The sequence below is a fragment of the Diadema setosum genome, chromosome 19, assembly GCF_964275005.1.
Source record: "Diadema setosum chromosome 19, eeDiaSeto1, whole genome shotgun sequence".
NCBI classification, from domain to species: Eukaryota; Metazoa; Echinodermata; class Echinoidea; order Diadematoida; family Diadematidae; genus Diadema; species Diadema setosum.
In genome coordinates this window covers 13,697,996-13,724,400 of record NC_092703.1, presented here as the reverse complement: position 1 = coordinate 13,724,400, position 26,405 = coordinate 13,697,996, and the positions used below count along the sequence as shown (strand labels likewise).

The following is a 26,405-nucleotide window of genomic DNA, read 5'->3' as shown; positions in this document are numbered from 1 at the left end:
ATGCAGCAATGTCAGTAGTTTGCTGTTTGAGAAAAATTGGACAATTAATCTATTCAGAAGTTAAGATTTTTTAAAGTGTCTGCTCAGTCACTGTTGGATGTGAAACTTACAGAAAGACTGACTGCGGTTTGATGATGTCACATACGGAGAATGATAAGAGAGAATTCTACAAAATTTCATCTTGTGAAAAAATTGTATTCCATCAACCTTTAAATTAATACTGATATAAGGTTACAATGTGTAATATAAGGTGGTCAAAGGTACCGGTATATATTATTCCCATGCCTTCTGAAAGAGGCAAGAAAATTGCTCTCTTCATTATATGAGAAAAGTGAAAATATTTTGAATTTTCTTTATATTATTTATATCATTGTACATGTGACATCACAAATTGTAGTAGTCTTCTCATCCAGCAGTGGCGGTATTGAAACTTCAAAAATTCACAAGTTATGAACGGATTGTCTGATTTTCCTCTTAACTTAACTCCAACTGATGTGGCCTACTTTTAATACATTGCTGCATTCTCTCAACCCGCGTGTACTTGTATGAAGGTGAACTTGTCCTTTTACCACATTGAATGGACACAATGGTGTCCCAGAAGTCTCTGCTGCATTGTATCGTACAGAATGTAGCTTTATCGACTTCAGTTTTTGGTGTGAGCGTGACCATGACAGCTCAACTTCCTGACAATATAAGTTTTAAAGCAGTCGTTGCATTTCTTGAAGGAATGACCGAAAGTCTCGACGGACCACCCATTTTTATTAATGGGGCCTACTAGCCCATCTAGTCTACTGCACTTCTGTGTACGAGTGATCATGTCATGATAATGATGATTAGACTACCTCATTACCTCTAGTTCTGGTAGTCTTATTTTATTTTGCTTTATGATTCAGAAATTATAATATGGGGAAAAGTGCTTATTGTGATATTTAGCATTGAAAAGACAGAACTTTGCACAAACAGGGAATCATCATGATTAAACAGGATGTGCCTTTTTATTAGTTTTAACACCTTTATTTGGCTTTCAAAGAACAACCCAAAGACAATCTCAAGATCTACTTCATAACAGAGTTTAATATCACAGCCTAATTTTAATTTTTTTTTTTTTTTTTTGCCAGCCCACTGGCCATACAAAACCCAAAGCAACAGCTATTATTTAGTGATGGAATCATCACAAATACTAGACAGAAAAATCTGTCATTCAGGAGGAGTTTTTGAACAATTTTTTTTAAATTTTTTAATATTTTTGCGGTTCTCTGGAAGAATTTCCATGAAGCCAGATATTGTGTACTCCACGGAACATACCCCCCCCCCCCCACGATAAACAGGCTGATCCTTTGGTGTGCACATAGTGATACGTTCCCTTCTAAGGGTCTACAGCATCTTTGTAACCGCGAGGTGTTTTTTTATATTTCTTTGATAAGGTTTATTAGCAAATATGTATAAGCTACTAGTAAAAGGCAGCTAGCTCGTAGGACTATATGTACAGTCAATAAATGATCAAGCTGTATATTATCATTTGTATTTTTTCTTTTGTTAGTTGGAGGTTGTTTGTCTGTTTTGCACACATTGAACAATTTTACTTTTTACATAATTATGAACAATTTTACTTTTTATATAATTGTCTTTTGCGGTGTCTTTTTTGGAGGGTGAGGAAGGGGGGGTTCTTGAACATTAGCGTGCACTCATTTTTAAAGATCATGTTAAATTTTCAAATTAAGCGTGGCTCAACAGTATGGTGAAGATACACCGTGTGTAAAGTACATAAATCATCATGTTGTGTTACTTGAATTTTAAGATTTTGTCTCATGAAAAAAGGGCGAAATGATGTGCACAACATAAAAATTTGGAGTGCATAGATGCCCAAAAGCTTCCAAACTAAAACCTTAGTGCAGATGGAAAGCAGCATTCTGTTTTTGGTACTTCCGGTTATGGAACAAAAAGCAGTGAATAGGTTATAAATCTTTTGGGGGGTCTCAAATGATATGATAACATAACCTGAAGACTTAAAAAGCAAACAGTGAAAGTGCAGGGCCCTGTTTTATGAAGAGTTATAATTGATTAAATATGATGTTACATGTACATTGTAAGTCTATGGCAGCCTGTGTGGAAAGGAAATTTATAATTGATTTTATCTTTTGATAAAATGGGGCCAAGATACAGTACGCCTGGATCACATTAGAACTAATCTTGTCATTTGTCAGTGATGTTTTCCCCAAGAAAGAGTGGGACAAGCAACTTGCCATACAATGTAGATGTGTGTTATGGTACAGATCAATTAGTTTATCAGTGCAGTTCAAAGTTGTCTGAAGAGAAAGTGTAATATTTTCTTAGCACAACAATGAAAATTTGATCAAAATTGGATGAAAAAGTACATGGAAGTTACATGACATTTTGAAGTTTTGCTGATTTTTCAGGAACAAGTCATGAACATTCAATCCCATATTGTATTATGCAAAAAGTGAAGTGATGATGTCATCCCTTCACAACTTGCCATTAATTATGCATACATGTACAACTGTAGTTTGAAAAAATGTACATTAAATGTTGGAATCAGTTTTTCATTCAAACACAATGATGCCCCATTCTCAAATCCTGATATATGACGTGATCATTATTTTGAAGGTATGTTGTATTCTACCAGGAATAACATCATGTCTTGCACTTCAATAACAGAAACTTTAATTTTTGTCATTTTTTTTTTTGTACATGACCAATGAAAAATTGTGAAGTAATGACATCATCAGCTCACTCATTTGCATATTCATATCAATTGTACAACGACTGCTGACCTGCAGAAATTATCAAACTTCATGATTTCATAACTACCATAATTTTTATCAGATTTCATCATATTTTTACTTTTTTACAATTTTGTGTAAGATTGTAATCTCTCTTGTGAGTAATAGTGAAATAACTGGACTTTCTCTTTAATGTTTGGTTTAGCTCAAAGCTTCCTTCTAAAATGGTCATTGAATGAATACATCTGACATTTTTTACATTATGTGTACGTATCATAAAAATAAAAAATGTCAATGAAAGTGATTTCATATCAACAATCATGCATATTTTGATCTTGTCACACAGAGTGCTCATCAGTAATGCGAAAAATATTGAATTTGCAAAAATGACAAAATGCACAAATATGGATACAGTTTTATAAAGGGTGCAATAAAATTGCAACAGTTACGTCGATCATAAATTAAAGAGTACAAAATATTTTTTACAAATGGAGATGAAACCTTTCAGCATGCATTTCAGATGTAGGGATATTCTTTTTTAATAGAAATTTGTGCATCTACAATGTCATCGAGTGTCACCAAATAGGAGATCATTATGCACAGGCAGAAAAATGGGGCAACACCTAGACAGGTTTAACTTTGAGTTTCTTCCACAATTTTACACCACATCTCGCCTTCCTCCTCATCGTATACAGCCGAGTCATTTCCCCTGCATCTGTCGTGGGGGGGAGTGAGAGCCAGACGCATAAAAACACTTCGCCTCTCCACCGCGGTTTAAGTCCAAGGGAATTCTCGTAGGCAGCCGCATGCCCCATTCACGTCAGCAAATGGCGATCAAATATGTCATGTCGCATTAGGCATTCATAAAAGCACACTACTCGGCAGCACATGTTCAGAATGTACTTGCACGTACACTTGTACAGTGTTATGCAAGTGTGGGGGCAGTGGTATCATCTTTCCTCCTTCCCCTTGTGAACAAAAGGCTAAAAAATCAGCGGGTTTGAAGGGCAGAGATGCTTAAAGATTTTAAGATTGATTTGATGTTTATCACTCCTTTCTTTATGTCAGTACTTTTATTGCCATGTTTTGACATGATTAATTTTTCGTGCTGAGTGGCTCAAAAATATACTCGCGGGTTCTGGAATTTATGCTGCGTAGTTGTCAGTGGACCCATTCAAAATATGCAGAGAAAATTGTGAAGACATTTTCGCAGGTTTTAGAATTTGCACTTTAGTTAAAAAATGAAGCGAAATATTTGGAAAATGATGTTACCCAAAATTTCCATGTTTACAGTATTCTGATACATACATCTCGAATGTTATCATTCTTCAAATGTACATTAAGTACCACATTTCACATTGCATTGTCAGTTTAATGTGCACCAAGTTGAATGTGTGTATTTAGTATTTTCAAGCAGTTCCACATTGACATTTAATTAGTCATCAAAATACATACTTAGGATGCGTTCTGATGTTCTTTAATGTCAGTGCAAGTTTACCACAGCTAATAATGAGAAAGAATGGACTGAAAGCACAAAATATTGACTTTTTTGTAATGCCATTAGCTTGTCTATCTTTCTTTTTAATTTCTGCATATTAGCATTTAATAAAAGTACGAAATAAAAGGGGGGAGGGCGCACATGCCCTCCATTTTTTTTTCTTATTTCTTTTGTTAAAAAATAATTATAAAGAGGGAGTGCGTGCCCGGTGCCCCCCTCCCCCACCGATGTTTAGTGTATGTGTACGGTATTACAATCTGAGTGCGTACATGTATTTATAAATTGATACTGGTTGGGACATATGATTAGACTATAACAGTTATTTTAATATTGATCTTCTGTGAGGACATAAATTGCGTGTGCAGTTGTCTGGAAATTTTCAGAAAAGCTAGGACAATGGATCATCTCATAACATTCTACCCACTACTGAACGGAGGAAGGCACTAGATCATTGATTCAAAGATAAAGCTACAATTGTAAGTTGTGTACCTATACGAGCTAGACTGTATGTCACTGTTGATCTCAAAATACTCCAAACCAACTCATTTTCCTGGCAAATCACATCAGCCAGACAAATTTCATGGTAGACCATCATGTTTTGATAACTAACAAATTCTTCCAAATAGTGGAACATGAATTTTTAGCTCTTCCCAGGGCTATATGCAACATTATTTTACCATTTGCAGATAAAACAAAACCCAGCTTTAGTGCATCAAAATAGTTCTAAAATGTAAGTACGCGATAGAAAAAGAAAACCAGTGTAAAAAAAATCATGCTAAGTATTAATTGTTAAATATAAAAAATATGAACAATATTAAAGTGTAATAAAGTGTTTCTATACTGTTAAAACCACCTACAGACTTTATGGTTTAGTTAGAAAAATAGTGATATCTACTTATATTTATGCAAAATTTTTATATGGTAGGATGTTTTGTGATACAACTGACCTACACATATGCATCAAATGTGATAACTTGAACATTTTTTAAATCAGCTGCTCCCAATGGTAAACAGTACCTTTAAAGGGTGTGTACAGTTCTGGCTTAGGTGAGGATTTAGCTTTTAACGTTTTGCGAGATGTTCAGAAACCACTCTATGAGATGTCAAAGAGCATGCTATTCTAAGGGGTATCAAAAGTGTATTTGATAAAAATTGGTTTTGAAATGGCTGAGATATATCCAAAAACAAGGTGAAACAAAGAGATCGTAATAAAAGGCGTGGCCTGTCGCCTTTTATTATTACACCTTTTTGGATATATATCTCAGCCATTTGAAAACCAATTTTCATCAATTAAATGTTGAATCCTTCTTAAAATTACATGCTCTTTCATATTTCATAAGAGGTTTCTCATTATCTCTAAGGAATGTTCAAAACATGAATCCCCACCTCAACCATTACTGTACAGTCCCTTTAACTTGAAAGGACAGCCTTGGGGAGACGGAGAAAGACAAATATATTGTCAGGCCCCATGCTGTATATTTATAATGTGCAGTTCTGGAGAAATACTTGTTTTGTCTGGAGTGATGTTGGCCCAGTTCTGGAGCATGGGAGACTGTGGCTCGTGGCGCACTCTAGCCATCCCTCACTCTAGCCATCCCTCACGGGGATCCCGCGTACCGCTCCCCGCTCCCCGACAAGATTCTAGTGGTCACATGACACATTATCACGCCACGATGCATCATGGATAATGCAGGCAGGCAGTGCATTGCATTGCATTGCATGAGAATAGGCCCACATTTGGGTAGCGTGTGCTTTTCTTTCTTTCTTTTTTCTATTACACACACCACTGCCAGTCTTCAGATGCTTGAGCCAAGACATGCAGACTTACATTTTCTCCCCGGGGGAAAACTTTCTGACATGTAGGAATATGTTTTATTCATCACAACATCATCAGCCAGGAGCTATTCTGCCATATATCCAGAGAGAGAGAGAGAGAGAGAGAGAGAGAGAGGGTGGGGGGGGGGGGGGGGAGAGATCGATAGAGCAATGGGGACTCGACTAGGTACCATGCAATTCCTGAACTGTCTTTGCAGGAAATCATAGACGCCAGAGAAATCCACTTCCAAAATTATTCCCCTGAGCAACCAATTTGACTGCTCTACAGGGGGAGTAAATATCAAAATTCTTGCTCATCGATTCGCTGTCACGGATACATTTAAATGTGTATAGTGCTTCAGAGTATGATGATTAGCTAAAAATCTTGTCTCTTTTGGTACAAAAACATGACATATCCCCGAGGGAGAATGATAAAACCATATGAACATTTTAACAAACCTGTTAATTATCATGTATAATCAGTACTTCTGTTAGAGTAAAATCAGCATCGCATTGATAGGAAAGCAAGGTTTACTATCACTTGTAATGTGTAGGCCTATTTATAGTGACAACCTAAATGGACAGTTCACCCTGATAGATGTTTCACCAGTACACATTTAGCTGAGGGGCAGTATATTCTTAACATGGATATGTAGTATTTATAAATACATTTGGGATTTATGTGTAATAGGCTGTTACATGTATTTCATTGTAACTCTTATATTGATTGATGTTAATTGATATCGATTGATTCCCAGAATTAATCAAATTCCAAGAAGCAGCCAAATACAGGGCAATCTGAGCCCCTTACCTTCCCCCTTTCCCATCTTTTCCTGCCCTACTCCCTGAGCATGTGATCCCCTTCTCAGAGACTCCAACCCAAAGCACCTTCTGATCTGGAGATTCTCCCGCCTGAAACCCCTAGCAAACGGGAGATTCCAAGTTGATGTGTGCGAAGCGCGAAATTCTCAGGGTTCTAGATGCTCTCTGGTGCTATCTAAGGCTTATTTTTTCAACATACAATAGCAATAAGTAAGAAATCCTTTCCAACGGGAGACACAGAGCCAGGGCGGGAGAAATCAAATCGTAAGCGGGAGAACGGGAGATTTTGCAAAAATGAGTTTTCGGCGGGAGATCTCCCGTCGAAAACGGGAGAGTTGGAGTCTCTGCCTTCTTACCCCTTCCCTCTCCCAAAACACAAACGTACATTTACAAGTGTACGGTATATCCTGCCATGCAGTCAGTTCCAATCAAGCTCTCGTTTCCTCTTCATGCACCACACACTGAACTATAAGAATTCAACAGATCTCCAAAGCTGCTACCAGCCAGTATTGCTGGTTCTTCCAGACAGAGGCTCTAGGATGGTACTTTTAAATCTCTCGCGCATTAGTTGGCCTAGAACAATGGAGTTTATCATATGATACTACACCTTTTTGTGGGCTGAGATCTATCCTTAATAGATGCAGCTCCCTGTTTTCGTCCCCCATCCGTCCGTGGCCGCATAAGACCGAAATTGAGTGTCACTTGGCGTACACGTGGCACATGACAACAGTCTGACGTCAAAAATTCACAAGTCACGCCCAGCCTGGAAAGCCGCATGCACTCATGCCCCAGATACATGTACCTACCTCTATTCTCAACCCAATCGCCACCGAAAACAGGTATTTTGCGTACACTTGATCAAGATAGTGATGTTCTGAGGGTTTCCTGTGTGCTAATTTAATGGTGAAATGTACATGTATTATCAAAATTCATCAAATTTTCTCTTTTACACATTTTCCATACACCTTGCTGGCTTGTATTGTGCTAGGTGCAGATGTTATCTCTCTGGAAATATTTTACTCATTTGCAAGTATCATGAAGCCACATAACCAGGTACCGTCAAAATCGAATCATTTCATGATATCACGACGCCACGGAAATGTGATTACCATAGATGTGACTCCAAGACATGATATCTTGCATCCATGGTCCTCCTTTAATGTGTTTTCTGAGACATGTCGCAAGTGAGATAATGTTTTCAATTGTGATGAAAACATCGTTGTAGTCACTTGATCAATTTGTGTTCCTAAATTTGAAATTTTCTTGAAAACTGTGCTTATACTGATGTGTGGCGAAACATTTTTCAGATAACACATTTCCAATGAGTTGATGACATTTGCATGTGGGCAATTCCACGTTACTCACGTTACACTTTTTAGGCGTCTCTGCATATTGTATTTGTCATATTTTTTATACTGGAAGGTTTGACATACTCTCTGTTGTATAATAGATGTACAAGTCCTTAGTCTACCATGCAATATTAATAGAATTTTAATAACCACATCCATATCGGAAATAAAGACAAAATACTTTCGTTACTCACGTTACATTTTTTGGGACGACATAAAAAGCCAACATGCCTTTATTCAAAAAGTGTCCTCATACTGGGCAGTATTTCAAACAACTGTTGTATGATTTATATAACTCATGTTGTGGTACTCAAATATAGGGGGTCAAAATTTTGAGAGCATTGGAAATATTTGGCAGCAATAGCAAAATCGTCGTTACTCACGTTACACGTTACTCACGTTACATATTAGCTTATAATCGCTACCACATAACTGACCATGAGAATTAGCTGGAAACTAATTGCTTTTGATGTATTCCACCTCTACAGATATTTTGTCCCTAAAATAAAACAATATTGGCACTCTTTCATACTTTTCCCACTATCATACAGTCATATATTCCACATACTTTACTTTTCAGAATCCAAGTAACCACTATAAACTGAATGCAAGAAAATATAAAGTAGTAGATACTAGTTCATGCAGTGAATTGAAATATTCTCCTTCTATTCCCTTTCACAGAAACTTAAATGTAAGTAGTTTTAATCATGAGTGACACACTTGATTTCATAAATTGTAAACTACTTTAGAAATAACATACAGTACATATGTCTACAAATTACATCCAGTTACCTTTACCAGTGTGGACTTTCCACTCTATGTCAGGGCTGCCAACTCTCGCGCAATTAGCATGAGACTCACGCAATTCATCAAATTTTAACTAACTCTGATAAAAGAATTCTCGCACTTAACCCCCAAAACAACATGTAAAAAAAACAAACAGTATTGTCCCTAAAATTCCTGATTATCCAAACATGCAATATGCCCAATCCCAAACTTTCGAGATTTTCCCACAGGCAAACTTTCTCTATGATATGTGATGAAATCTTTACTAGAGTATGCACCAAATCCACCAGTTAAAATGCAAAATTGATGAAGTTCACTCCAGTGAAAAGGGGGGAGGGGAGACAACCCCCTTCCACACCATCCCCAACCCCCTCCCCACCACTGTCACTTCGATTAGTTGCTTGCTTACTCACACTTCACTCCAAATTCTCACTCTAGTTTGGCAGCCCTGCTATGTACAGTCTTAACTGATCTACCTCTTAACCCAAAAATATTCTTGTATCTTCTGGTAGTGGTGAATTCTAACTTTGAGTAAGTTATTGTAGTTAAGCAATTGTCATTATTTGGGGTTGATAATCCCAGAGAATAATGTATAAAAAGCTGTAACACTGACAATTCTTGTAAATGTCTTAGACACACATGTATGTGTATTTACCAGCTGCCAGAAAATGATTATTGTTACCCCCCGCTCAAAAAAAAAAAAAAAAAAAAAAAAAAATTGGCATTGTAAAAAGAAACAATGCCAACTCTTGCTCAAAGTTACATCAGATATACAGATTTTTGTTAATCTATTATGCTTACAATTCCTTTGTAAATTGCATCGAGATGCAACATTAATTCCCATTTGTCTTATGATTGCTCCACTAACCAATTACCAAAATTGTACAAATTACAACCTTAAGCATCAAAAAAAGATCAAGCTGGCTCTAAAAGGGATTTAAAGTTATCCATAGCTGATATCTGAAAAGGTATAATGTAAGGCTTTTAACTTAACCAAAGAAAAATTATAATGTCTACGATTATTAGCCACATCTGGTTTGTATCGTTTGCCAATCAAGATTTTCTTTGGATAGCAAGTGTGTTTAGCCTATTAGATAACAACCAATTCAAGCAAGGTCATGTAAGGTTATTCACAAGACCATACTCTCTTTATGCTCCCTCAGCTTACTCAAGTCACACAAAAATATTTGTTGTCATTTATGTAGAAATATATTTGTATATCGTGATTTTTTTGTCGTTACTCACGTTACACACTTGTTACTCACGTTACATTGTTACTCACGTTACAATTTTTGAACCTCTCTCATTATAATACAACTGCATATACACAACTCTTTCACCATTTTTCATATTAGGTAGAGGCAGTGTGAAGAGAATTTCCATTGGCACATTTTAAATCCAAGGGAATATTAAGATATGAAACTATTTCAGTATTTTCGTTACTCACGTTACATTAGTTTTAGCAGTTTGGCAGTATGCATTCTACCAATTCATGGGAACACAGATCATTTTTTCCTCACTGACAACTAGTAACTGATACCCAATACATCATAAAAATCAACATATCAATTACATACCATTCTTTTATATTCTATGGAGTCAACTCAAACATTCAAGTACATTTTCAATGTAATTCTCAATGAAAATGTAATTTGACTTTAAAGTGTAATATCTGCCATTCTGGAGGTATATTATTGTAAAAAATGGCTGTTCCACATGCCCTGACGTATACTGAACAAAATAAAATAGGTGGTAAGTTTCAACATTACAATTTATTTTTTCACCCCATGACACCAATCTCATGGAATTGCCCATGTGCTCTAAGCAGATTTGAGATTTTCTTTTTTCCTTCATGTTTCATTTTATGTTTGTTATTGTGCAACTCCTATCACAACAAGCTTAAAGGGATGGTGTAATTTTTAGTTGAGATTGGGCTTCAGGTTTCCAACTTTTTTGTGAGATCATGGAAACCTCTTGTGAAATATAAAATAGTATACACTTCTAAGAGGAATTCAAAGTTTATTTCATGAAAACTGGTTTTAAAATGGCTGTTATATATCCAAAATCAAGATCGCAGTTCTTGTTAAAGGTAGGGGATACCTTTTACAGAACTCCCAAAATGCAGCAAAACATTAAATATGAACCTCAGGGGACTTGTTTAGGCCACTGCTTTAGAAATTTGGAAGTCAACAGTTATCTGCAATTTGAATAATGCACAAAACTCAACTAGTTGTACTCAGTAGTTCTGTGTGTCAGCCACACTTAAGCCTTTTTGTTGCAGTCTTCTGTATTTTTTTATCTATAAACACAAATCTAAAAGTATAAGAGCTGATGTAATAACATATAGAGTGTGTGGCAAGAGTGTATATAGAAATGTTTGTAAGTTTTGATGAACTTTATTCACAAAATATACATGATGGACACACATGCAGTGCATGGGTCTGGAAAAGTAGCCAAGTAATGTACTGGAATTTACGGTGAGCCCCGAAAAGAATTCAATTCAAAATCTAATGGTCAATAAAAATGTACTAAATGTTACCTTCCACTTTCAATACTTTATGGGAGTTTCTAAAATGATACTCTCTTCATCATACCACTGTGTTTATACAACTCTTCATTTAAGGCATGCAAATGGGATTCCCTACCTTTAAAGGTGGGACCCACCTGCTATTAGGACCCCTTTGTTTTACATTGCTTTTAGATATCTCTCAGCTGTTTCAAACTAATTTCCATCAAATAAACTTAGAATACTTAAATTAGATTTGTGTGCTCTTTATTAAATATCATCACTTGTGGTTTTTAATTATCCAGTTAAAACTTAAAATCAAAATTCTCCATCTCAACCAAAACTATACCATCCCTTTAACTCTTTATGCACCCAGGCACTTGGCTATAACTTGCCTAGCTTGGACATAATTGTAAAGTTAGCAAGAACACTTAGATGCTGCAATATGTCTCAGTCAAATAAGAAGGTCATAGTTACAAATTAAGGATTAAAGGGGGTTTACATGTAGGTAACTGGCAGTTAGTTTCCACATATCAGTGCTAATTGGCGGAGTAGGCACTCCAGTGGATTATGTGCCAATTGCCAAACAAGGCATTGAATATAGAGAAACATCCCATGTTTGTCTTCTTGAAAGAAAAAAAAAAATTGTTAAGTTTGTTTAAAGTTTGAATGTACCAAGAGTATCCCTTGTGTTCCAGGGGTTCTAGGGCAATTTACCCCAGACCCTTCCCACCACCCTAACCCTAATTCCAATCCTGAACCTAATCCTAACCCTAACCCAAACACTAACCTTAAACCAGCCCTTATCTTTACTCTAACCTTATCACTAACCAGTATTTAGCTGGGTGGGGGGGGGGGGGGGGGGAGGGGGGGGGGGATAGAGAAGAGGGAGTAATTGCCCTAATAAGGTTCTAGGCATGGGACCCAGTGTTTCAAGGGAAAATACAAAATTATGCAAGATTTCAACCTATACTGTACAGTATAGGTTGTAAGTCAACAGTACTTCTTTGACATAATGATGAGAGCTATGGTAAATTTTTTAGTGATTCCATGTACTGCTAATGTTACTTTGCACCAGTGGGACCTGGACATCGACAGAAGTTTGCTGTTAACTTTATACCAAGAGACAAAGAAGACAGAGCACACACACTTTTAACCTGTTGAGGATGAAAGGATGAATCCTGTGTATACAGTTGTACGTGGGCAAGTGTCTATGGGAAATGCATGTCGTAGCAAAAAATCATCCCAGTCTAAAGGGATGATAGTGTAATGTATACTCTAAATGCCTTTCTTAATTACGCTACCATTTTTACAGCTGGACTCTCCAAAGTATCCAACAGAAAAGTTTATGAGATGTTCAAATTTGTTAGCAGTTTTGCAATAGTACTTGAAGAGGTGGAACTGTCAGTCTTCGTTTTGATACCATTAATTACCACTTCCTTTAGCGCTAATATTCAACCCTGCTCTTGTGTTTGATGTGCAATTCCACACAAATGGAAGTTTGGTTCAATGGTCTGGTTTCATGACTCTTTATCTATTTACAGCATGTACAGATAAGAGATCTGTATCTGTTCCCTAACTGTGTAGCTTCGCTCTGATGCTAAAATAAAAAGGAGACCATTGCCCTCATTACAAGTTTAAATTGGCTTTTAATGCACTTACACACACGCACATCTCTCCCCCCCCCCCCCCTGCAATTTGCTATGAGTTTTTGAAGTCCCAAAGCTTGTAATCTTACTTTGAATACACCTACAAATTGTAGATGTACATGTACACATGTACCTAAAGAAGGTACACATGTAAACTTTTACCATGGTAGATACAAAGTACAGTACAATGTACGTGTTTTGTTGGGAAGTAAATACAACCTTGGGTCAATTTGTATACTAATTATTATTTTTTATTTTTTTTTTTAAACCAAGAAGTAACAACAGATACATTTCACTCAATTAGATATTAAAGTCAAGTTACAAATGGGAGTAGATTTTCATTTATTTGTATGCAAGCAGTTAGAAGCTCCCATTTTGTTGTTGTTGTTGTTGTTGTTGTTGTTATTCAGATCTCTCTCTCGACATTACAAAGAACATTCTTCCCACATGCTACCTCACCTGTGGGCTTTTGGTCAATGGCAGGTGCCATATTAATACCCAACAAAGAGTTAATTTGCCCTGGGCTAATGGGCAAGTGGGTTTGAGGCGTACATTTGTACAGTCTCTCCTTCTCTCTGTAAAAGCTGCCCTCTATAGTCCACTCTCTGTCAGCTCTATGTCATGCCGCAGCATGTTATTGGAAGTCACATTGCTGCCTACATGTATGCATTGCAGAAGTGCCGATGTTATGCGAGATGTGCTTGCTGTGTTGCTCCCCAGAAGAGCACGGATGGGTACGTCAGTTTAATATGCCTTGAATGGACTGCGGCCTCTATGAATCATATAAATCAGCAGCGTCGCAAAAAGGTTGCATTAAAACAGACACACTGTTTTTACTTCTCTTGAGGATTTGAGTGTGCACTGCCTGCTCTCCAGGCTTCAGCAGCATTATTGGAGAGGAGCAATGAGGCCATGGCATCTCGAGCAGAATGACAGAGTGTAAAATGTGGCACATTTTTAGATGATCAAATCCTAGGCAGATTTTGCAGTGGGCTTATAAAGCCCTACTTTCTGTGAGGTAAGTTTGGAAAAAAAGAGAGAAAAAAAAACCTGCATGTATTAGCCTAAAGCGTGTTTGTGATGTCCAGGAATGCTGCGCAGTCTGCAGCAATGTTGTGAGATGATATCGTGATGCATTACAGATTGACAAGGTGTCTTCATCGAGTATGCCCAATGTTCCATATATCGGACCTGGACACAGCACACAACCATATTGAATGTCAATGAGTCATTTGAATGTTTCCTGCAGGTATACATTAGTAGGAAAGCCTCCCCCCTCCCCCTCCCCATTTCCACTTTCTGCTTCTACCCCACCCCACCGTTCCCCACGCCAATGATTGCCGACGGTATTGAGTGCAACAGTGACGCTGTGTACACCATGCCTTGAATAATTGCATGCATGACTTTTTGATACACTTCTGACGGGCATCCTGCAGTCTTTGCATGGCAGATCTTGGGAAGTGCTAGAAATCAATACCCATCCATCCCGTTATATCCCCCTCCCCCCAATTGATCCTAATTTTGGCTGCAAGTTCGCCCCCTTGTTGTTTGTGGGCTTTTGTTAAAGATACCGGTAGATCTCTTCATGGAGGAGAAGGGGTGCATTTTTGTGTGTGCTACGCGCACACTGCAGACAGTGTACCGATGCTCTCTTTTCATTGCATTAGCCGTGCTTTCTCACTGTGGAACATTTTATTTGGCACCTACATGTAGTGATCATATGCAAGCAAAGTCCCAAGCTGTGGCTACTTTTGTATTATATATTCTATACTTAAAGGGAAATTCCAGACGATTTTCATAATTTCACATCATGTAGTTCATAAATCGACAACTCCATGTATAGATTTGTGGAATTTATTGTGGTTCTTGAGCAGAGAAACAATACTTTGAAAAACCTTGAACAAATTACACTGAACAAGGATGATGACATAGGAGGTTCACATATTTCAGAAATGTAGCAGTATAATTCCATTGCAATACCGCTTAATTGCTTGCGAGTTCACCTGTGTATAATATATGCATGCCTTCTTCTTTTGTTCTGCTTCCTTGAGCCCCAACTCATACATTCTTATGGTGACTCTGCCATGTCATCATCCTTGTTCATTGCAATTTGTTCTAAATTTTGAAAATATTCTTATTCTTCATCCCAATTATCACAAATTCTGAAACTCTGTCCTCATTATAACTAATTTATAGTTGTTCAAATGTAAAAATATAAAAATCATCCGGAGGTTTCTTTTAAGCCTGATGAAGACCGAGTATACTCAGGCAGGTGTCTGGCAAATATGTGTTACAGCCAAATAGGCTCATCCTCAACAGGTTAAATACAGTGTACACTGTTTTTGAATAATCAACTGTGCTTTGTCTACCACCTGTTAGTGTTTCTAGAGTTACTACAGAAAACAATGTTTATACTGCAATGCATGCGTTTGATTCGTTCAGTATGCCAACCAATGCTGCTGCCTCATTTTTTTATTTTTTTTATTTACTTGATTTCACACAGAACCAGTTGTAATATATGTTGCTATTGCAAAGTTGTATTTCATGTGTAGGCAACCTAACACAAGCACAAGATGCTTTCAAGGCTGCCTGGCTCTCATGGTAAACACCATTATTACATGTTTTGTGTTTTATTTTGCCGAATAAATGACCTAAATTGGCCTCAATCAATCAATCAATCAATCTGGTATCACTGCTAATGTCACTACTAGAGTAAACGTAGAAATATTCTCCATACAGTAATTGGTACAGATATTACACTAGAATAATTTTTGCTAGAGTAAATTCTTAAACCTTCAAAAATATCTTCTTGATTCATAGTCTCTATGAGCACTGGTACTGTTTCTAATCTTACCATTTACCAGTATGTTTCTGATGACCTCTTTTTTTTATTCATATGTTGTCTCTTCATCATACTTGCTCATTCACTATTGAGTGATATACAGTTGTATTGTTACTAACAGTGTCACTACAACTGTACTTTAACAACCACTACAAACTACTTTTACTCCTAACTACTGTTCATACTACTTATACTACTGCTACTACTACTACTACTACTACTACTACTACTACTACTACTACTACTACTACTACTACTACTACTACTACTACTACTACTACTACAACTACTGCTGCTGCTACTACTACTACTGTTATTTGTGCTACAGATGCTGCTACTACTACTTTTACCGTAGTAGTAGAAGCCAATCTCTACGACAGTTACCAGTACAGCTAATTGTATTTCTCTTCATACACAATATATTTCACAATGTTTATGTTTTCACAAATTTCGTGAGTCGACTTAAATGTGCGGACTTAACAACTGACAAAAATATTGCCTCCGGTAACAAATTGCAGTCGCAGCCTAAGGTTGAAACCGTTAACTTTTTCTCCTGAAAATGGATAATACTTAATTTTCATCCTATCACTCTGGTTTTAAATCACAAATTCAAACACACACACACACACACATACACACACACACAAATTGTCTTACAAGTCCTTGTTTCCGAGCGATAAAGTATATCCTGATACCAACATTATAAGTTATTGGCAGATATTCTGGCTATTTCTACCTGTTGAAGCTGCATTTTCCATCTTCATGTACAGTAGTATTTCGGTTATGACATTTGCTTATGTGACAATTGATCCTATGAGATACACTGTACATGTTGTATCTGCACGCTTTAAAGCCAAACATAAATTCTCCCCCAAAACATACCCCTAGCCCTAATCCCACAATAAAATAAATGTAAAACCCCATCACAACCTTAACCATAAGTTCCTGGAGAAAATAAGACCAGAGCAATTATCACAGGAGCAAATGTGTCACCATGCATTTCAATCTTTACTTTTTTTTTTCTTTTTTTTTTTTTTTTTTTGGGGGGGGGGGCATTATCCCCTAGTGACAAACCATAATATTCTGTTGTCTCTGCATGTGCCTCTGTGTATGTGCCATGTGACAGTCGAATATACATGAATGCTTTAATTTGCATACAATGTGAGTGAGTTGCTGTTGTGTGACATTTAAAAGGACAAGTTGACCTTTTATACAGACTGAGAGAATTCCGTGAAAGTTTGAGAAAAATCAGACAATTCGTTCAAAACTTGTGAATATTTGAAGTTTAAGCACTGCCTTCACTGGATGATTATCAAGCTCACTGAATAATAATTTTTACACTTTTAAATGTGAATGTTGATTATAGCTTTAGTGAAGTAAATTGCGATGTGCTTGTATAGATAAATCTATTAACCCATGAAGGACGAGTCCCCAGTATACTCGGGCAAGTGTCTATGGGAAATGCGTGTTGTAGCAAAATCAGCCCGTCCTCACTGGGTTAAGATTCTCTCTCGTAAGCCACGTAATTTTTAGTTGAATGTTTGTATTATTGCACTTAGCAACAAACAGGGTGTCTGTGCCTTAAATACTTGTATTATAAACTTCTCTTTCGCAGGCTAGATCTGGCAGCATGCTTTCGGTGAAGTAGAAACTCCACTCACAAGAGGGGACTGTTCTGTTGGAAATTTCCACCATCATCATTATAGAGGGGAACCAAAGGGAGAGTACGCCAGCCAACATGAGTGCACTGCGATCATTTTTCATCTGCCTTGCTTTCGTGCTTCCATTCCTGTCTTCTGCCGAGAACCAGATGTGTGAGCCCAGCTCCGGATTCTTGCCGGCGGCGTGCATCTGCGAAGGCTCAAACTTGACCTGCTCCGGGGAATGGCCGAGCTTGGCATACCTGCAGCAAGGAAACGTCCGCCAGGGCCTTGAGGTGCTGACGATCACGCAGAACTCGCGGAGCAGTCTGAGCAGTTGCGAGGGCGTGTTTGGCAACTTGACGGCGCTCAGGAGTTTGGACTTGTCTGGCAATCAGATACAGTTTGCAGCGAGCAGGTCTTTTAGCTCAAGCTGCTTCCCAGCTTTAGAGCATTTAGTGTTAGATGATAATGCCCTCAGACTAGACTCCAACCAAACTTTTACCAGTCTCCCAAACCTTGTAGAACTGAGTCTGAATCGAGCACTGGCTCTAAACCTCACATCAAAGCTTACAAATACATTATCTCTCGGAGGCTTGCAGAGTCTAGAAGAGCTGTGGCTGAACGACAACCAGCTTAGCGCCCTTAATATCAACACCTTCCACTTTGACGAAAGTCCCACCTCGAACGATTCTAGACCCTCAGCCCTCAGCCGAATCCATCTGCGAAATAATTCCCTGGCCATCGTGGTTCCGGGGACCTTCGAGGCCACGTGGCTGCCCGCTCTGACTTTCATCGACCTGAGCATGAATCAAATCCCGAATATCGTAAAGGACACTCTCAAGAACTGGGATGAGTTTCCCGAGTTGACTGTCAATTTGACGGGCAACCCACTGGTCTGCAACTGCGAGCTGGAGGACTTTCTTCTGTGGCTCAACAAGACTAAAGTGGCCATTGTGGATGTGGAAGAACTAAGATGTGCCCCAGGCAGCTTTGTGCACGAAGGCCAGGAGCTCGTTTCCTTCCAAGCGAATGAGTTGAACTGCACAGAGATTACAAACGTGAACAGTGATGACCAACTGTCAGACTCCTACATTCTCCTCATCACCGTGCTCAGCATTATCGGATTCCTCGCCTTGGTTATCCTCTTCATGCGACGAAAGGAGATCCTGCGATTGTGCACACAGATGAAGCAGGCGACAAAGGAGACGTTTGACACGCACCACACGACGTACATCTACAGCGACATCAATCGTGCAACCAGGGACACGCCAGAACACTCAGCTGTGGATGTTTGACAGACACTGTTCCACTGTACAGGTGAGTGCCATTGACTATAGTCCCATCATTTACCCCACCAAAATGTTTCAATATTTCCTGCCTTTGTGCATAAGGTTAGAGAACATTGTCTCGTAATTCTGCCAGATACCCTTTATCGCCTTGCATCACCGCAAATTTTTGTCACCTGCATCACCTCATATTTTTCTATCAATTGCACTCCCTTTATAACGAACATGGTTATAACAAAATTCCGGTTACAAGGAAGAAAAAAATTCAGACCCAAACAATGACCTGCTGTATGTCTTTTTTTTTTAATTGTCTATGTGTTCGGATATAACGAAATTTTCATATAATAGCGAAATAAAACTGCTGGTCCCAAGAACTTTGTTATAATGGGAGTCCACTGTACCTGAACTGTTTCTACTGAGCAATAAAGTACATTGTATGTGGGGATGCAGGATGATACGAGGGGACATTGCAAAATATCAAGCAGGAAGTCGCAAAGCATTACCAAGGTCAGCAATCACGTCACATGCGCGCCGCCTTCTGATCAGTTTGATAATGCGTGTTATCTACCATTGCAAACTTGAGACTTCCAGCACATCACAATTTACTTTACCTGCTCTTATTCTGCTTAAAATTGTGTATGCATCACACTGTATCAACTACTGTATACGCCATATATTTCGCGAGTCTAAATTTTCGCGAATCAGGAATTCCCGCCGATTTCGCGGGTGGTTAAATTCGCAATCATGGAGTCTGTCCTGAACGGAGAAGTGTACACGCGTACGTCACATTCACATCGGGATCAGAGTCAATATTTTCGCGTGTCATTAATTTCGCGAATAGCACCCGACTCGCGAAATTCGCGAAAATAAAAACCTCGCGAAATATTTGGCGTATCACAGTACCTGTGCATTACTTCCCATCATCCATAGCCCAATGTGCTTCTACTGAGGAAGAATATGAGCTGTTACCAGTGCGCACATCACCTATAAACATCACTTCGCAACACTTCAAGTGTTGATCATCCAGTAGAAACATGCCCAATGTGCTACGTGAAGTATGAGTTACAATAGCCATGTTCACACTGGCAAAAAAACATGAAGTTAAAGATCACAATCTTTATAAATCAAGATCTCAAAGTTTTGCCAGTGTGACCACAAATTTCTCGCAAAACTTCTCATAAAACTTCCCACTCAACTGGAGATATTTTCCAGACCCCCACCAATCTCCTTGTTCGCAACTGAAACTTTTGAAAGTTTGCCACATGAGCAGTCCACCATCTGTTTGTGGGCAATGCTCGCAAAGCTCGCAGTCATTAGTCCCGGTCACACAGGCAACAGATTAACCCGTTGAGGACGGACTGATTTTGCTACAACACATATTTCCCATAGACACCTGCCCGAGTATACCTGGGACTCATCCTCAACGGCTTAAGAAGTTTGAGATCAAGATTTTAAAGATCTCAAAGTTTTGCAGAAATTAATCATTTGCAGAGTACATTGATTTATTTTATTGCATGTTTGGTTGTACATAACAGTGAACTGGGGGTCGACTGGCAAGGCCTATACAGTTTTATGTAGCCGTTTGTAAAATGTGAGAAGTTTAATTTGCTGTGGGTTGTGGCTCCAATCCGCATTGTGTTATTTCCTGTTATTGCTGGACAAGTGCTAGTGCAGAGGTACAGCGCAGCCAGTTAATGGCATTCGTTGCATTGGAGGTGCAAATCATTGCAAATCAATGCCGAGGGCCAACAGCAAATCAGCGGAGGCCATGATGGCAGAATGAAGGACCAGGCAACAACAACGACAACAGAAAAATCAATAAATGACTTACAAATTGCATCTGACCAACATTCCTGTCAAGATAATTAGTGATTGATGTGTCCTTGAGGTCAATGACATTGCAGATGAAGCCTCAACCTACACTCTACAAATTGTATCTAGTGGAATAGTTTGCCTTCAAGGGCGTACAAATGTACTGCTCTCGAGATTTGTAGTAGAATTTGTTTTTGTTTGCAGATTGTGTGGATTAACTGTAGTTCATAAACCTGTGCATTAAAGAAATGCTCAAGAGAGTACATTGTAGATACATAGTTTTAAAACTACTATGAAATTATGATTCCAGATCAGATAGTTTACAGCATGAATGAGTTCATCAATCATTGTTGTCAGTTTTTTTTGTGATCGAAGAACTGTTGTGTTAAGGCCCGGTCCCACTGGCCGACGGACACAAAGCGTATGCAGAAAGGACACAGCGGACGGGCAAAATTTCGGGGATGGCTTCATCCGCTTTCATCCGCTCCAGAAATTGACAAAATTGGCGAAAATTGGCGGTAACAGAACGGAAATAGAACGGACGTGGGTAGTATGTAGCGGGGATGTTAAACGGATGTTCATCGGAAGCCTAGCGGATGAAAGCGGATGGAAGGGGATGACAGCTCCGAAGGGGTTACCGGAGATAATTGCGAAACGAACGCATAGCAGAAAAAGCGGATGCAGAGTGGATGCAGAGCGGATGCAGAGCGGATGCAGAGGGGATGCTTTCGAAATGCTTTATAAACGAGATGCATACGCTTACATCCTTTCTATTAACGTGCTATTAACGATGTAAAGACGTTCCACGTACCATATCTTTCCTCCCTCTTTCCGTTTTTAGCTGCAGCGGATGTGAGTTGCGAGGATGCCGAGAGGATGCAGAGAGGATGCAGCGGACGTTTAAGGGATGCCGCACGGACATACAACGTTTGTTGCTCGTATGTCGCGGATTTACATCGTACACAGCGGAAAGTTCATCCGTTCTAAAAGTTTTAAGCAGCTTAAAACTTTTTGCGCGGATGAAATCACAGTGGACGGATGCTCGATGGATAGAGCGGATGAAACACGTATGCGATGGGTACACAGCGGATTCGTAGCGTTTTCCAACGGATGGCAAGATTTTTTGTACGCTTTACATCCTCTTTGCATCCGTAAGTGCAGTGGGACCGGGCCTTTAGCGATTGAAGTCAAATCAATGCAGTCATTATCCTTTCCTTTCAGAGCCAACATTCACACCATACAAAATGTCAGCATCTCTGTTGATGGTATTATCCCACTTGACAGAAACATAAAATCATCACCGAGAGAACACAGAACAGCAGTGTCTCAAAGATTTTGTATGATGCCAGACCTCTATTAAATGAATAACTGTATAAACATATTCACACATAGCCTAAAATTTGATACAGTTGCTGTACAGGCAAATTTAATCGTGTCAGCAAGCAAGTGGCCCTTTCTTTGCCACTAAATCTGGGCCAATCAGTATTCAGCTTACACTGCAAACAAATAGATCTGAGAAAATGTAATTTACCATGCTATAATCATTTAAGATGATGGTCTGTAGTATTTGCATCTGGTGTGAGAAGATATAATCTCAATGCTTTTATGTATTTCATAAAGTAAAGATATCTAGGAATAGAGCATTTTTATTGGTCATAATCTCTTCCCAGTTTTACACGTTATAGTCTTTCCATTGTTCATGAAATATAGTTGGCATGGTATTTCAGTCCCACTTGCCCATTCACCAGCAGGGCATCTAAAACCTAGTTGTGGGGCAAGTGATATGAATAGGCACTTTTGCCTGTCAACAGTGCATTGCCCTTGCCGTGGTGGGAGAGATTTTTCTCGCAATGCCTTGGCTGCGTAGGGTTATATTCTGTCTTTTGTTCTTGTGTTTTTTTATACAGGTGTACGTTTACGGTATACCACCCAAGGGAACCATTGGGGAGAGTTTTTTTCCTTCTTTCCCCTTGACATTTAAATGTCAGAGTCAGATCATGTTGATATTTCAAAGTTGTCAAGTTCGAATTTTCAAGATTTTGACTGTTTTAATTGATTCAAAGTCAGATTCTGTGTCTTGCACATATCTTGCCTGTCATTTCCTCTTCCTCCAACCCATCCCACCCTACTGCGAGTCACCTTCTTGTAATAAAACCAGGCCAGGAGGTTAAAATGGGGAAAGTGTCTACTTAATGAGTTTGATACTTGATGCTAATTGGTCCTTATCTTCCGAGCCGCAGAACCCAGGTGGTTTTTTAAACGGTATGGCCGCTGCGGCAATCCGGATTATTGTAAATAATTTAGAGCGCTGGTTAACACCCTACGTAGAAAGAAGATGAAAAAAGTCGGGGCAGTGAGGTTATCAGTGGATGTACACTGCACTTTCTCATCCCCTTTCAGCTAAAGGTTACAGAGCTCAATGAGGGGGAAAATAAAGATAAAAAACAAAAACAAAAACACTCACAAAAGAATTGTGCCTGTAATTGTTTCCCCATAGTTTATAGCACAATTTCAGGGCAGTTGATATGTGTACAATATGTACCATCGGTATTTGAATCACTATATTCTTTGTATTCATTCTTGCTCGGAATTTTGTTCTTAAATCAGGTGGTGGATCTCCCAAGGCAAAAGCGGTTCTTTTTGGTGGCTGTAAATTTGGGGATTGGGATTGCTTTTATGTTTTAATTTTTTTTTTTTTTTTTTTTTTGGGGGGGGGTGGTCTATTAATAGTTTCTTTTGCATCTGGATTTCAGAAAGAATTTAGGAATAGGTTGAGGTTGCAAGGCAGGGGACTCAGAAATAGAATATGCAGTTGAAAACCATTAACATTAAAAAGTATGTACATGTCATTAAAAGCATATATTTGGTATATCATTATATATTCATTACATTGTTATAACAGTACACTAAAGTGACTGATTGCTGTCCAAAGGAAGTTTGTTTTTATAAACTTTTTTTTTCCTACAATTTATTACCAAGCTGTTGCATTATCCTCCATTGCCATGAACACTAGTACTGTGATGTTATGCCATCATCAACTCACCTAATTTGTATCATAGATACAATTGGCTCTAATGTTGTTCCATGGAAGCATACTGTACTCTGAAATTAAATTATTATCAACTTAATTTGTGTCCAATTTAAATGAAACTTCAGTTTCATTTTGTTATTTAAGCTTCATGCTGTCAAAGAAAATATGTAGTGACATTTCACTTTAAAGTCACATTTGTACTTGAAAGTCCTGCCAATGAACTCCAAATGCTTTTTGAAAGTGTCTTTGAATTCTTAGATAGTTTTGAAGTGAAGGGCTGAAATAAACTCTGAAAAGTGCTGCCAGGCCCCAATCTCATTAACTTTGGCATGTATACAGGAACTGTGGGAATTTTAGCATAAAAGGTTTGTCAGAAGGCATACTTGTAAGTGCTAACAAAAATGATGCTTCAGATTGAATGGCTATAGAGGGTGATAATGGTAAAAATGCATGATCGCCACCATGGACTGGGTGTCCATTGTTTTATCATATAAATAAACAAAAGATCTGGACCCCTGTCATACAAAAAATTTGGTATGGATTCAAATTTATCATATCAAAACATCGTCCAATCAACCTCAATGTTTGGATGGATTTCTAATCCATTGTATGCAAAAAAAAAACAAAAAAAAAACAAAAAAAGAGGAAGAAAAGTGTGACTAATGTCAGTAAGCAAGTTATCAGACTGAAGTGGTACAGTAGCAAATCTGTCCAAAATCTGTCTACATTGTAGATCAATGGCAGGAAATAGAAAATCATTCACAAAATTTAGGTTGTCATGGAATTTGTAAGCAATCAGTCAGTGTTGACATCAAAATCATGAGTAAGATATCAATAGATAGATAGAGGAGATGGCTCTTTACCACATAAGTAATTTGAAGATCACTGGGAATTTAGATTTTTGATACAAAGATTCCAAAGAATATTAAATGTTTTTTTGTGCTGCAGAGGTATAAAACAAGTATACAGTTTATGCAGATTGATGGTAGTTTGAGCTTTATCTTCATATTAAGATGGGTATTTGCAATAAATTGCAATATTTATGATACATGTAATGGAATTTATTTCATTTGCAAGTTTTATCAGACATGGTTCTACTGGTCTCATTGCTGCAGTGCAATACAAAATATCTTCTTTTTTTATGTCTTTATTCAACAATTTTTCAACAATGTAAAACAGAACTCAAAGGGTATACATAGAATGAATCCTTTACAGTGATAGCTTTCATTACGTATGTAGACAAACTGTATATCAAGATGAAAAATTTAACCAAGTATAACAAAACACAACACACAACAGACAGAGTGGGTACATAGAATGAATCTTGCAATGATAAGTTTCAGATACATTTTGTGGACAAACTATAACAAGATGGAAAAATTCTATCTTACCACATGTTTGTTGAAGTTGATCAGAAAACAATCTGCCATTTCTTAAGGTGAGTGTGAAGCTTACCCTTCACTTCAGCAATTTTGTACTCTACATCACATTTCAATTTAACCAAATTCAAGAAAGCTTTAAAATTGAGAGAGGAATCTTGAAACTGATCTATAAATGTGAAATTTCAAACATAAAAATTGAAAATTTATACACACATTTTTGCAAGAGTTGCTATCAATTCCAAAAACACAATTGAATTTTGAAAACTGTCTACAAGGGGTCACCTGTTTATTGATTTAAAATATCGTAATGTTTTCCCTCAGTGCTCCAGGTACAAATGTAGGTATTTAGGCGCAAACCCCACAGCGTACAATGTGTTAAACTGGAGGCAAGTGCCCATTCTTCTGTACTTTGCTGGTCGATGGGCCTCGGTTGCCCCCCGGAAAGTGGGTCCGTGGCACCCTGTTAATTTCCGCAGGCCCCTACTCCTTCCCTGGAGGCAGCATGCATGAAGTAGCAATGGTTTCTTCTCCTGTGTGATCTGCGTGGACTGCCACCACCTCCACCGGCATCCCCTGCGACGATTCGGGGTATCGCTAGTAAACAAACGGTAAACAAGGACGGATCTTACCCTGGAGGCCAGCAGTAGAACTTCACCACCGCATTTTGTGGACACCTGAGTTGGCATTGAACATTGCCTTGCAAACGAACAAAAATCTGAATTTGAATAAAGGGTTGTTACGAAGGAAAAAGTTTGGGGGATGGGAGGGCATTCGAGGAGAAACAAGTAGGCTTGTGGATTGTGTCTTTTGCTCCAGTAACTTTTGCATAGCTTTAACCCTCACAGTGCTGTGGATCATAGTACTGTCAACCTTGCCTAAGTCAATTATCTATTTGGACAGAAGAAATAGCTTGGACTTCGAGAAATTTGACATATGAGGGATTAAAATCGATAGAATGAAGAAGACTTGAAAAACCTTTGACTTAAGGGATTATTCGACTTTATGTGAGAGCGACTTGAGGTTGACTGTAGTTTGTATCATGTCAGTGCAACAAGTCATTTGAATTGCCTCAACAACAAAAAAACACATTGCAAAGGACTCTTATGTCTTATCTGTAAAGCATGCACGACTGTGTTTTTGTTTGGTTCTTCTTTTTATTTTCTTTCTTGTAATCATTACCATGTTACAATGTGGCTAGAGGACTTCTTATCTGCTCATTTGTGTATTCATATTTGTCAGGCTG

At 38.3% G+C, this 26,405-nt stretch overlaps 1 protein-coding gene across 2 annotated transcripts in view; it reads left to right on the top strand.

Moving 5' to 3' along the window:
* The window catches only part of LOC140242873 (trophoblast glycoprotein-like), a 70,972-nt gene that overhangs the window by 676 nt on the left and 43,891 nt on the right, over positions 1-26,405 (top strand). The window contains exons 1-2 of one of the 2 annotated variants that reach the window (XM_072322619.1): positions 14,109-14,184; positions 17,624-18,968. In XM_072322619.1, coding sequence (XP_072178720.1) covers positions 17,747-18,946 — 1,200 coding nt within the window. In that variant the 5' untranslated portion in view covers positions 14,109-14,184; positions 17,624-17,746 and the 3' untranslated portion in view covers positions 18,947-18,968. Of the gene's footprint in view, positions 1-14,108; positions 14,185-17,623; positions 18,969-26,405 lie in introns of those variants that run through there. The other variant, XM_072322618.1, reaches the window with a different exon arrangement.